The sequence below is a fragment of the Ovis canadensis genome, chromosome 10, assembly GCF_042477335.2.
Source record: "Ovis canadensis isolate MfBH-ARS-UI-01 breed Bighorn chromosome 10, ARS-UI_OviCan_v2, whole genome shotgun sequence".
Taxonomy (NCBI): Eukaryota; Metazoa; Chordata; class Mammalia; order Artiodactyla; family Bovidae; genus Ovis; species Ovis canadensis.
In genome coordinates this window covers 30,608,400-30,622,717 of record NC_091254.1, presented here as the reverse complement: position 1 = coordinate 30,622,717, position 14,318 = coordinate 30,608,400, and the positions used below count along the sequence as shown (strand labels likewise).

Sequence of the window (14,318 nt, the reverse complement as noted above, 5' to 3'; positions counted from 1 at the left end):
TGGATGTACCTGGGCAGGGGTGGGGTTCAAGGCCAGAGTCCTCACCGGTTTGAGAGCAGCTGCAGAGTGAGGGTTGTTGTTGTGGAGTCGCTAACTCTTTCGCAACACTATGGACTGTGGCCCGCCAGGTTCCTCTGCCCGTGGAATTCTCCAGTATTCTTACTGGAGAGGGTATCCGTTCCCATCTCCAGGGGATCTTCCCCACCCGGGGGTGGAACCTGGGTCTCCTGCATGCCAGGCACATTCTTTACCATCTGAGCCGCCAGGGAAGCCCAAAATACAGAATCCTAAAAATGGCTATGGTGGCAAGATCATGCGTATTTTTTAAGTCCTGTTTTCTAATTTTTGAACAACTTTTCCTCTATATTTTATAATGGAAAAGTTAATTGTACTTCATTAATATAGAGGAAGTGACTGAGAGATGGACAAGGAGAAAGAAAGGGGATACTCTTGCCTGGAGCTCTTAAATTAATGTGATCGCTGAAGTATGAGTAAAGTTATTTCAGAAGAGTGGAGGGAGTCACAGGGCCTTGGGTGGAATGAAGAATCTCTGGAGCAGCCATTGTAAGAGGTTGCTACATAACGAACGAGCAGAATAAAAGAACTGCCGGATAATAATACTGTGGGCTCATTTGCAAGTAGACTACAACTAATAAAACTATCTTCCTGTAACTATAAACAGAGCAAAAATATTCTGATGCAGCTATGGTAATCTTATGTGAAAAATGTGTAATATAAAACTCTGGTTATTCTACGATTATAGTAGCATAAATAAATACGCATGCATGTGGGCGAGAATTAGAATGGAAGAAGCAAGAAAAGAAAGGATGGGGGAGAAAAGAATGGGAGCAGGGTGAGATTCCATGGAGGTCCAGTGGTTAAGACTCTGAGCTTCCAAAGCAGGGGCCGTGGGTTCGATTCCTGGTCAGGGAACTAAGATCCCATATTCCTTGCAGCCAAAAAAGATTTTTAAAAAAATAAAGAATTGGTGGATAGGGTCATGGTATTACAGATGCATTTCCTCTTTTTTTCTGCCTTGTAAACAATGTTCTGTAGCTGAAGTGGAGTCTGCGGTCCTTCCCTAGCACACACTCTTTTTCTACCACAGTAGAGCCCAAGCAAATAAGCGCCAAAAGTGGTGGGAGCTAGGAAGCTCTTTAAGGACAAGTGATACATTTGGTAATTATCACAAGGCTGGACAGCAAGTTTGATGGAGTTGGGAGCTTTGTCAAGCTAAGACTTGCGCACACACCTCGAGAGGAAGCCAGTGATCGACTGGCTCCAGCCGTACCAGGAATGGCCTCGGCATAGTAGACAGTTGATAGTGTAGAAGGCTCCGCTGGTGGCTCAGATGGTAAAGAATCTGCCTGCAGTGCAGAAAACCCGGGGTTGATCCCTGGGTCCGGGAAGATCCCCTGGAGAAGGGAATGGGAACCCATTCCAGAATTCTTGCCTGGAGAATTCCATGGACAGAGGAGCCTGGCAGGCTATAGTCCATAGTGTTGCAAAGAGTCAGACACAACTTAGTGACCCACACTTTCACTTTCTTTCATAGAGTCCATATTATATAGAGTGGCAATGACTCCCACCCTGAGGGGTCCCCTTCACACTTGCTCAGGCTCCCCTCATCCCTCCTCCTTTCTCTTTTAGGTACGCCATCTCTATGGCCCGGAAAATTGGAGCGAGAGTGTACGCGCTTCCAGAAGACCTGGTGGAAGTGAATCCCAAGATGGTCATGACCGTGTTCGCTTGCCTCATGGGGAAAGGGATGAAGAGGGTGTAAGGCCCAGCGGGCGGGGAAGGGTCTACGTGGGTGTCTGGCTGCTCACGCCCGGCGCTCCCAGGAAACACGGGAGGAGGCAGCCATTCCAAAGTTTCAACTCGATGACATTATACACGGTTCCAAAAAAAAATGTGCATCTGTTCAGCCAAGTAGCCTTCATGTATTTAACAAAAAGTGCTTTATTCTTTGCAAAAGACCCAGTCTCTTACAAATATTTTTTTATCATTGAATTGATTGCTTCTTTGAAAATGTAGAGAAAAAGAGATCTTACTTCCCAGGCGCCTTTCCTGCCTTTGCCGTTGTAGTCAGGTATAGAAGTCTCACGTGCAGTTCACTTTGACATAATCTTTCAAACCAGCTTACATTGTCTGCCTTCTTGTTCGGGGTGAGAACCAGGAGGGGAGAATCATCGGAGGGGAGAACCATGAAACCAGCCCTGAAGCTGGCTTCTGGAGGCCAGCGTTTGCTCTGTTACAAGCCTCCTTTCTGTTGCCCTTCTACCTGGGTCTACCTGTTGTGACTTTGCTCTCCACCCCCGCAGAACCTGCCCTCTCTGTGGCTCCCCTCTGCTGGCCACCCTCCTCTCTGAGCCTTCTGGGTCATCTGACAAATCAGGCTGTATTGGGGTCCCCAAGAGTGTCTGGTAACCTCCAGACCTAAGACTTATCATCAGAACATTTTCTTAGAACTGTGTCTGCTAATCTCCAGAACGAAGACTTATCATCAGAGCATTTTCTCAAAACTAGGGTCCCAGATGTCATCAGATTTTATTTTTTCAGTCAATGAGAAGCCCTCTGTTTTTAACCCTAGGATCTGGGCTCTGACCAGATCTACTATCTTAAATGCCGTGCCTTCAGATAGATTGTTAACTGTTGGTGGAAGGTAGTGTTCAAGGAGGGTGTCATGGAGCAGCAAACCACTAGAGGGTAGTGTGGAGTCATAACAAAGTTTCTGGTCTCAGGTGCTGCCTCTGTGTAGTTAGCCCTGTGTATTAGATGTTGGAGAAGGAAACAGCAGCCCAGTCCAGTATTCTTGCCTGGAGAATTCCATGGACAGAGGAGCCTGGCAGGCTACAGTCCATGGGGTCGCAAAGAGTCAGACACGACTGAGCGACTAATGTTTTCATTAGGTCTAGTTATTACAGTGTGGCTAGATAGCTGGTGACTGGGAACTGCCTTGCTCTGATTTCATTTGCTGTTAGATCATAGTGCATGTGATGCCTGCCGGGCCATAGGATCAACGTTTACTTTTTTGGTACCCCCAAATGCCCAGGGGTTATATGTGCCAATGAACAGTGCCCCCACCTCAACCCCAAACCTGACCCCCACCAACACACTCACATATGCACATACCTAGCCAGGTATCAAGCTGGCTAGGAACTGGCGCAGTCGCTTTATGAAGAGCTAATTTACTGGATATTTAAAGAATTCCTAAACAAAACCCAGGGAACACTGTGCTCTTGAGCAGTTTCCTTGAAAACTTACCAAAGGCTTAAATAGCAACAGAGCACTGGGCACCGATGCCAGACCCCTTCTGTCATGGTGGAAGGGCTCATGGAGGAGGTATCTGCTTTAGGGGTGGTGTGTAGTGGAACTTAGTCATTTTTCAAAGCGACTGAAATGCATTGCCCCTGTCTGCTCCTTGTCAGTGGGCTCAGGAAGCCGAGATATGGCTTCTCCCAGCCCATATAATCTGTATTTCTGCTGCATCTGATTGCAAAGTGGTTGGCTTTGTCTTAATCTGCACTTAATGTAGCCCCTAGACGATTCTCCCCCCATCTGCCTCCAGGAGGAATGTTACTGCCTTAATGGAAAATGAAGATAAAATAATGCTCAATCGAGATCTCTCCAAATAAAATGTTCCCCATATCGGACGTCTTCTGACGGTTTCATGAGCGTGTACTGTTAGTTACTCATTCAGCCAACATGCACTGAGGCCCCGCATGTGCCAGGTTTGGGAAATATTTCCGTAAGTGAGGCAGGCCTTGAGCTCAGCTGATCGAGAGAGACTGATCAGGAAAAACAAGTCCACTGACAGGTGCCGTGAGTAATTGATGAGGGCAGGGTGAGAGGGGCTTACAACAGAGGAAACCACTGAAGGAGAAATATTTCAGTTGAAAGCTGAAGTTGGCGGGAGTCGGACCACGAGGAGGTCAAAATGAAAGGTAAGACACAAATTCTCAGAAACACATGGAATCCACTCGTGCCCCAAAGCCAGACTTGGGGATTGGTGTGAGAGGGCTTCTAAGTGATTTGAGGAGGAATCTTTGGGGCTGGTGGTCCCTGGCGTCTCCTCCCTAGTTGGGCCTCTCACGGACTGGCGGGGGGGACGCTGCAGAAGGATGCTTGCAGAGGGTGCTCAGAGTGCTGAAGAATTCTGCTGTAACTGGCTCCCTCGGGTAGGCTGCTCTTTGGCGTGGTCACATCCTGACTTCCCGAGGTGTCCCTCACCCACACAGCCTCCGGAAAGTTGGGCTCTTGTGCTTAAGCTGTGTGTCCCGGCTTCTCCAGCAGCACTCTTTGGAGATGGCTCTTTTCTGGCCTAATATTCCTGCAGCTTCTACACATTCAAGGTAGTGGCCTTCCCTACATATCGGGAGGTTACTAATGCTAAGTGTTGTCTTTTTGTACGTAAGACAGCCTTGATAGGTCCTGACCAGGGGGACTGAACAGCTACAGGTAAGCAGAATACTATGAAGGGAAGAAAACGAAGAGTCTTGCAGGCTGGAAGGCAATGGAATACAGCAATCAAAGCAGGACAATTTTTCTTAAAAGATTTTTTTTAGGCTTTTAATGCTAGTTTCTTTTTTTATTTTTCACTCTGGTGGACATCCCACTAGTGACATTTCTTTTTTTAACCCATGTAATCTCATGACTTTTTTTGAGATAAATTCTTTATTTGGCTGTACCAGGTCTTCATTGCAGTATATAGGATCTCTAGTTGGGGCATGCGAACTCTTAGTTGCAGCCTGTGGGATCTAGTTCCCCGACCAGGGGTGGAACATGGGCCCCCTGCATTGGGAACACGGAGTCTTAGCCACTGGGCCACCAGGGAAGTCCCTTCAACATTTAAGAGTTTATTATTAACATTTTAGCCTATCCAAGTATGACATCAGAAAGTAAAATTGTGCCAGAGGCTCTACAGTGGAACGCCTGCCACCTTCCCGCCCCTATGAGCCAGCTCATATTGGTTCTAGTTGGCTCCAGTTGTCAGAACGTATTATTTTGAAGTTGGGCAGGATGAGGGTATTTACACCACATAAACAATCAGACTCTACAGATAGGGTTTTTTATCCTCTGAGGGCTGGTTTATCAGCCCACCACTCCCTCTGTCCCAATCCCTCAATTTGTCTCCTTTAGAAACATTCTGTGCTCTTGTTACACACACACACGCTTTTTACTGGAAATGTTAGCATACCATACACAACACTGTGCGTTTTCTTCACACCATACCTTTGAGATTGCTCCATGTTGGCAAATAGAGACCTGCCTCAGTCTTTTCAACAGATGCACAGTATGATGTCATATGGCTGTACCGACCTGTATCTATCCAGTGGCCAATAAATGAATATTTATTGCTTCCATCCTTTGCTACAGCAAATAAAGCCACAGTGAAGCCTGTGTCCACTTGTGCTCAGAATGTTCATTTTCATTTAACAGGTACTTAATCAAGTTTCTGCTCTGGCAAGGATATTGAACACTGGAAAGTAACGATTAAATCCTCCTTTGAAGTTTTCTCAAAGTATTTGACAAAGAGCCCTGAGCTAGAATGGCTTGAACCCCTCCCATCATCTCCATTTTCTGTCTAAAGCAGGTTAATCCAGCAAGGAGATACTATGCACGGGGAAAAAGTAATCAAAAGCAGAATGTGATCCCTGCTATAACAAATTTATAAATGAAGTATGGGGGCTTATGTGCATGTATGCTAAGTTGCTTCAGTCGTGTCCGACTCTGTGACCCCCATGGACTGTAGCCCGCCAGGCTCCTCTGTCCTTGGGATTCCCCAGGCAAGAATACTGGAGTGGGTTGCCATGCCCTTCTTCAGGGGACCTTCCCCACCTAGGAATCAAACTCAGGTCTCCTGCATTGTAGATTCTTTACTGTCTGGGCTACCAGGGAAGCCTATGGGGGTTTAGGGGGGAAATTATTTCTGAAGGAAAGATTAGCAACATTTTACAGAAGAGTTGAGCTCCAACTAGTGAGAAGTGGGCAGGAACCATGCCCCGTCAGGCTCATGTCCCCAACAGCGCCAAGGACTTACTAGATTTTTAATGAGAGCTGGTTAGCTTTTTAAAATTGATTTGTATTAGATGTAAACAAATGTTTCCCGACTGTGAGAGATGCCAAGCAGAGAGAAGTCACTGGGAGAGGAGCTGCGAAACAGACCTTTCGGCAGAGTTTTTGGAAGGGGATGGATTACCTGTTTGTTTGGAAATTATGCCATTCAAGCCTGGCTGAGGCAATGCTCTGAACTAGAGGAGCTTTTCAAGTCGCAGCCAATCTAGTGATTTTATCGACCTAAACACATATGGGCTTCCCAGGTGGCTCAGGGGTAAAGAGCCCACCTGCCAAAGTAGGAGATAGGGCTTCAATCCCTGGGTAGGGAAGTCCGCTGGAGAAGGAGATGGCAACTCCCTCCATATTCTTGCCTGGAGAATTCCATGGACAGAAGAGCCTGGCCAGCTACAGTCCATGGTATTGCAAAAAAGTGAGACATGACTATATGGCACAGCTGTGGTCTCGATTGTAAAAAGTATGGAAACTCAGTCCACCATAAACCAGCCCACCTTGGCCTGATCCTTAATACAGAGGAGACATTCCCTTGGACTCCCGGTGTACCGGGGGGGCTCCAAGGCCCACCCTCCTGCAGTTACCTTCCCTTCTGTCAGCAGCTGTGGAGCTGTCATTAACCTTGTTCTCTGCCCCCCGCCCCCGAGATGTACAGTGCTCTCAGATTAAATGCTGGCGCTGCTTAGGAAGTTGGACATGGTACGTCTCTGCCAGCCCGTGATCCCATAAGCGGAGTTGATGCTCCGCACAAGTCAGCAGTCCTGACTGAGCCTCTTGTGAAATCTAGTTCCTCTGACAGTTTCCTAATAAAATTCCAATAATTAAACTCTCAGCTGCCAAGGACCCCTGTTTCCACAATGTCCTCTCTCCCCATTTTTTGTAAGACAGAGTTTACCAACTGAGGCTGTGCGTGGGTGACCAAAAAAAAGGGAAAAGAAAATTGTGTAAATGTTTTCTCATGTCTAATGTCTACATATACTTAGTAATCCACGTTAGGTCCAGCATAAAAACAGATAAACCAGTCAGTACCCATGATCTCACCTGTAACAACTCAGGGACAGGTTGGGAAAACGGCAGGGATTTTTATATTGGGTTGATCAAAGAGTTCATTCAGGTTTTTCCATACCATCTCACAGAAAAACCTAAATGAACTTCTTGGCCAACCCAATATTAATAGGCATGTAAAAAATGGGGCCGCTAAGCTGCAGCTAAGTCACTTCAGTTGTGTCCGACTCTGTTGCGACCCCATAGACGGCAGCCCACCAGGCTCCCCCGTCCCTGGGATTCTCCAGGCAAGAACACTGGAGTGGGTTGCCATTTCCTTCTCCAATGCATGAAAGTGAAAAGTGAAAGCGAAAAGCAGGTTGGAATGACAGAATCTCATCCCCACCCCAGACCTAATGTATCATGATCAGTTTAATAAGATTCCCAGTTAATCCATGGGTTTTCTCATTAAAGTCTGAGAAACACTGTCATGAAAGAGATGTCTTCTCGTTTTGAATATCTATCTATATTTATTTGGCTGTGCTGGGTCTTGCAGCACATGGGATCTTCATTGCCACGTGTCGGATTTCTTGGACTGCCCAGGTGGCATCAGTGGTAAAGAATATGCCTGCCAGTGCAAGAGACATAAGAGATGCGGGTTCTATCCCTGGGTCAGGAAGATCCCCTGGAGGAGGGCATGGCAACCCACTCCAGTGTTGTTGCCTGGAAAATCTCTGTGGACAGAGGAGCCTGGAGGGCTACTGTTCACAGCAAAGAGTCAGACATGACTAAAGTGACTTAGCACGGATTTCTTGGTTGCAGCATGCAGGATCTAGTCCTCTGACCAGAGATCAAACCTTGACCCCCTTCTCTGGGAACACAGAGTCTTACTTAGCCACTGGACCACCTGGGAAGTCCTAAGAGTAGAAGCCTTCCTAAAAGAGCTACAGCTGATAGGCAGCTAAATTGTAACCAATGTTAAATCATCCTTTCCCAATTACATTAGATTTGAGAGATTAAAATAGCCCTCCCCCAACATTTTCCCATCGTCGTTGTCCGTGTGAGATAGCCAATGTGGTTCTGCCCTCCATCTGGGTATACCCCCATCACTCAGCCTTGCCTTTTGCTGTCCCTCTTCTTGGTGACACCCACCCCCAGGCCTCAGGGTACCCTTAAGGTGTCTCTTGGAAGAGCTTCTCTTACCGGCTGTCCAGAGCTGCCGCTTCATTGCATTCCACCCACTTGGGATCCCACCCATCCCACCCACGTCACTTAAGTCTTTTCTCCTTCCTTACCCTTGTATGTAATGTTCCTTCCATACCCGCATCAAGCCTGCTGACTTTTCTCCCACCATCTCTGTAGCAATCTCTCTATGACGTCCAGTGCCAGTTGGGTAACTTAACTGACCCTGAGGGAGGGGACCATGGCCCTTCAGTGCCTACTCTTTTCTCCTCCAAAACCCACCCTTTACGGTGACTTTCTGGAGAGATAGCTCCATCACTGATATATTAGCCAGTTTCCTACTGGCAAAAATAGAGCAAAGTGCCTTCCGATCGAACAGGTATAATATGCAAAGGTTCAGCAGATGGAAGAAGCTGGTTACTTTTGAGGAACTGAAAGACTAGAGAGCCTTATTCATGAGAAAGAGATGGACTGGGTCTTCCCTGGTGGTCCAGTGGTTAAGACTTCACCTTCTAAGGCAGGGGGTGCAGGTTCGATCCCTGGTCAGGGAACTAAGATCCCACCTGCCTTGTGACCAAAAAAACCAAAACATAAAGCAGAGCAATATTGTAACAAATTTAATTACGACTTAAAAAATGGTCCACATCAACAGCAACAGATGGACTAGTGCAAGGAGTAGGGCTGATTATCAGACTCAAGGATGCTTGAGAATCACCTGAAGAGTTTTAAAGCAAATGTTTCAGATCCTACCATGAGATTCAGTACTTAGAGGGCTGGTGGGCCCTGGAGTCTGCATTTTCCCCAAATATCCTCCGAGATTAGGGGACTCACAGGCCACCCCTAGAGAAGCACTGGTCCAGCCCAGTTGTTTGACGCCCTGGCTGCACAATGGAATCGTCTTGGGAGATTTATAAGCTGCTGGCGTTTATGCCCTGCCCTCTGAGGATCTGATATAATTGATCTGATGGGCAGGCAGGGCAGCTGTATATTTAAAAGATGTCCAGATGGCTTTTATTGGCAGTCAAGTTTGAGAACTGATGGGCTACAGCATCTTTTTTTTTTTTTTAGCTTTTTATTTTTTTAATTTTAATATATTTAATTCTTACATGCGTTCCCAAACATGAACCCCCCTCTCACCTCCCTCCCCATAACATCTCTCTGGGTCATCCCCATGCACCAGCCCCAAGCATGCTGCATCCTGCGTCAGACATAGACTGGGGATTCAATTCTTACATGATAGTATACATGTTAGAATGTCATTCTCCCAAATCATCCCACCCTCTCCCTCTCCCTCTGAGCTACAGCATCTTTAAAAAGCAGTTCAGTTCAGTCGCTCAGTCGTGTCCGACTCTTTGCGACCCCATGAATCGCAGCACGCCAGGCCTCCCTGTCCATCACCAACTCCCGGAGTTCACTCAGACTCACGTCCATTGAGTCAGTGATGCCATCCAGCCATCTCATCCTCGGTCGTCCCCTTCTCCTGCCCACAATCCCTCCCAGCATCAGAGTCTTTTCCAATGAGTCAACTCTTCACATGAGGTGGCCAAAGTACTGGAGCTTCAGCTTTAGCATCATTCCTTCCAAAGAAATCCCAGGGTTGATCTCCTTCAGAATGGACTGGTTGGATCTCCTTGCAGTCCAAGGGACTCTCAAGAGTCTTCTCCAACACCACAGTTCAAAAGCATCAATTCTTCGGTGCTCAGCCTTCTTCACAGTCCAACTCTCACATCCATACGTGACCACAGGAAAAACCATAGCCTTGACTAGACGGACCTTAGTCGGCAAAGTAATGTCTCTGGTTTTGAATATGCTATCTAGGTTGGTCATAACTTTTCTTCCAAGGAGTAAGTGTCTTTTAATTTCATGGCTGCAATTAAAAAGCAGAGAGACCAATAAAAAGGAGCAATGGTTAGAAACAGGGAATGAGAGAAGGAAAGTGTTTTAAAGACAATCCCTGCTTTCTTCACAATTTAACCATCCAGCCAACAAGCATTTACCTATTTGGGTACCTACTAACACAAGTCCCCAACTCAGTATTTGCAGCCAAAGCATCAGAACCTGGGATGGAGTTCCCTGCCTTCAAGCCTCAAATCTCCTTCTTCAGTGGCTCCCGAATGGCATCATATTTCCTCCCCTTCAGAAACACAGGGGGCTGGATACACCAGCCCTTTGTGTAAATTATAAAACCTTCGCCCTGCATGAATAAACATGAGAGAGAGTGTGTGGAGGGAAAAAACATTTATCAATTATGTGTCTTCCAAACCTCCCAAGATTATGCAGCTTTAATGGCTGAATGATTTTGAAAGGAAAACTTGTAAATTGAGCTGCACCTGAACTCATGATAAAATGCCGTGAAATTAATTGACTCTCTCGGTGATTACCTAACAGGACGCCTGAGCTGCATATCCAAATCCAGGCCAGGCTGGATCGTGGTGTTATTGTTGTCCAACTCCTTACGAGCCCATGGACTGTAGCCCTCCAGGCTCCTCTGTCTGTGGGATTCTCCGGGCAAGCATACTGGAGTGGGTGGCCATTCCCTACTCCAGAGACCTTCCTGACCCAGGGATCAAACCTGCATCTCTTTCATCTCCTGCATTGGCAGGTGGATTTTCTACCACTGAGCCTCTAGGGAAGCCCCAGAAACAGAAGTTTACAGCTCTTGAAGAAACACTTGCTGTATTGTTTTTGCCATCTAGTGTTCCAAATTGACTCAAGAGTAAATATACAAATTAGCTGGGCCCCAGGGGGCGTGATTCATTGAAATCAGTCCCCCAGGGCCAGATTGGCTTCTGGGGCTGTGTCTCATCCTCTCTTTGGGAGCGGCAGAAGGCGAGGACAGTTGTCCCCAAGGTCACCATGACCTGGATCAGGCTCTGGGCAGAGAACACTTTGGCCCCTATCAGCTGCCTTCCTGACTTACCTTTTTCTTGATGAATGGGACATACTGAACACCTGTTTTGCCAGTCACTTTCAGATGAGATACCTCAATTCCACAATAGTCCTCAGAGATATTTTATCATTAACCTCATTTTTCTGAAGGGGAAACTGTACCTTTAAGAAGCTAAGAGATTGTCTTGTGAGCTAGGGTGGATAGAGTCCTCCTGATCAAGCTATTGTGTTTTCACTTTCTCTCTCTCTGTCTGTCTGTCTCTCTTGCTCTTCATGCAATATATTTAACAGTTGCTGCTGCTGCTGCTGCTAAGTCGCGTCAGTCGTGTCTGACTCTGTGCGACCCCCATAGACGGCAGCCCACCAGGCTCCCCCGTCCCTGGGATTCTCCAGGCAAGAACACTGGAGTGGGTTGCCATTTCCTTCTCCAATGCATGAAAGTGAAAAGTGAAAGTGAATTCGCTCAGTCGTGTCTGACTCTTAGCGACCCCGTGGACTGCAGCCTACCAGGCTCCTCCGTCCATGGGATTTTCCAGGCAAGAGTACTGGAGTGGGTCACTAATGGTTGGGGGGCATGTAAAATGATACAACCACCTTGACACTGGAGTTTCTTATAAAACTAAGCATCTCTGACCTAGCAATTCCCTTCCCAGATATTTATGCAAGAGAAACAAAAACATTAGTCCATCAAAAAAGCTCTGTACAAGTATATTCATAGCAACTCTATCCATAGTAGTCCCCAGCTGAAAACATCTCAGATGTTCATTAGTAGGAAAATGGATAAGCAGTGTTATATTACTCAGCAATAAATAGCAATGAATGGCTCGCACATGCAGCAACATGGAAGAATTTTTTAAATACCCTGAGTGAAGAAAGTTTAACCCAGAAGAGCACATGCCACATGATGTAGACTGAATGCTTGTGTCCCTGCCCCCGACCTGCCCCTCATTTACTTGTTGAAACCTAAGCCCCAGTGTGATGGTATTTGGACATGGCGGTCTTTAGGAGATGATTAAGTCATGATGATGGAGCCCCCATAAATGGGGTTGCTGCTGCTGCTAAGTCGCTTCAGTCGTGTCCAACTCTGTACGACCCCATAGACGGCAGCCCAACAGGCTCCCCTGTCCCTGGGATTCTCCAGGCAAGAACACTGGAGTGGGTTCCCATTTCCTTCTCCAATGTATGAAAGTGAAAAGTCAAAGTGAATTTGCTCAGTCGTGTCTGACCCTTAGCGACCCCATGGACTGAAGCCTACCAGGCTCCTCCGTCCATGGGATTTTCCAGGCAAGAGTACTGGAGTGGGGTGCCATTGCATAGAAACTCTGAAAACTGCCGTGAGACCTTTGGAAGCCCAGGGGCTTCTTGAAGACTTGTGCAAAGCAGCGAGGAGTGAGCAAAGAGAAAGAAAGACAGAAAAAGAAAACAAAAGGCTTCCAAATGAGTTTAGAAACCCAGGTTCCAAAACACAGAAGAAATCAAATGTTAAGGGAGGCAGCCAATAAAACCAAAGCCCAGAGCATAAACTCACCCCAAATACAATTAAACTTCTAGAGCAGCCTGGCACAGACTTTAAGTATTCTGAGGATTCTCAGCAAGAGCTCTGAAGAAACAGTATTCATAAAAAAATCAAACAATAAAATATTTTTCATTAGCGTATAGTTGCTTTACAATGTTGCATCAGTGTCTGCTGTACAGCAAAGTGAGCCAGCCACACATGTACATATCGCCCCTCTTCCTTGGATTTCCTTCCCATTTTGGTCACCACGGAGCACCGAGTAGAGTTCCCTGCGCTATACAGTCTCATCAGTTATCTCATTACTTTTTTTGTTTATGTTTCATACACAGTATCAATAGTGAGTATATGCCAGCCCCAATCCATCCACCCTACCCCTCCTTCCCCCTTGGTATCCATCCGTTTGTACTGTACGTCTGCGTCACTTTACAAGTAAGTTCATCTATACCATTTTTCTAGACTCCACATATATGTTTTAATGTATGATATGTGTCTTCCTCTTTCTGTCTGACTTCACCCTGTATGACTCTAGGTTCGTCCACATCTCTGCAAATGGCACAGTCTCATTCCTTTTTATGGCTGTGTAATACTCTATGGTGTGTATGTACACGACAGCTTCTTTATTCATTCCTCTGTTGACGGACATTTAGGTTGCTTCCATGACCTGGTTATTGAACAATAAAATATTTTAAGTGATACTTTGGGAGAGGGTGGGATGATTTGGGAGAATGGCAGTGAAACATGTATACTATCATGTAAGAAACGAATCTCCAGCCTATGTTCGATGCAGGATACAGGATGCTTGGGGCTGGTGCATGGGGATGATCCAGAGAGATGATATGGGGTGGGAGATGGGAGGGGGGTTCATGTTTGGGAACTCATGTACACCCGTGGCGGATTCATGTCAATGTATGGCAAAACCAATACAATGTTGTAAAGTCAAATAAAGCAAAAATTAAAATTAAAAGAAAAACACAGATGTAAAAACAGCATGAGTGTGTGTGTGAAGTCGCTCAGTCGTGTCCGACTCTTTGCAACCCTGTGGACTGTAGCCCACCAGGCTCCTCTGTCCATGGGATTCTCCAGGCAAGAATACAACATGGATGAATGTGAAAAAGAGCCAGTTGCAAAACTTGGAGAATATTTACATAGCTATTGACTTAAAAAAAAACCACCCACCTCAATTGAGTATGAATCTAAACAAGACACAGAGAATGGATTATTGTATTTGAAGATAATGCTAAAAATGATCCCAGAACTCAGCATACCAAGACAAAGATGATGGTTTGGGGGCTTCCTTGGTGGCTCAGCTGGTAAAGAATCTGCCTGCAATGCGGGAGAGTTGGGTTCGATCCCTGAGTTGGGAAGATCCCCTGGAGAAGGATCCACTCCAGTATTCTGGCCTGGAGAATTCCATGGACTGTATAGTCGATGGGGTTGCAAAGAGTCAGACACGACTGAGCGACTTTCACGCTCACACACTTTAAAACATGAAAGGACGTGGATCTCCAAAGGGAGATACTATAACCTTCCATACAGGTGCTTCTTCTCAGTCATAAATTTGAAAAACTCACTTTCGATGTTTTCGCCTAGGTGGAACATATTGAAAAAGACAAAGGCAAGGGAGGAGCTCATTAGTACTCCACAGGGGGCCTCCCTCGGCCTGGGCTGTGATCCA

General features: G+C 46.4%; 1 protein-coding gene across 5 annotated transcripts in view; it reads left to right on the top strand.

Annotated features, from left to right (window-relative positions):
• Positions 1-3,656, top strand: part of LCP1 (lymphocyte cytosolic protein 1) — a 93,515-nt gene extending 89,859 nt beyond the window's left edge. For all 5 annotated transcript variants that reach the window (XM_069601295.1, XM_069601299.1, XM_069601296.1 and 2 more), the window contains one exon: positions 1,651-3,656. In XM_069601295.1, the coding sequence (XP_069457396.1) occupies positions 1,651-1,783 (133 nt within the window). In that variant the 3' untranslated portion in view covers positions 1,784-3,656. The remainder of the gene's footprint in view (positions 1-1,650) is intronic.
• Positions 3,657-14,318: the final 10,662 nt, after the last annotated feature.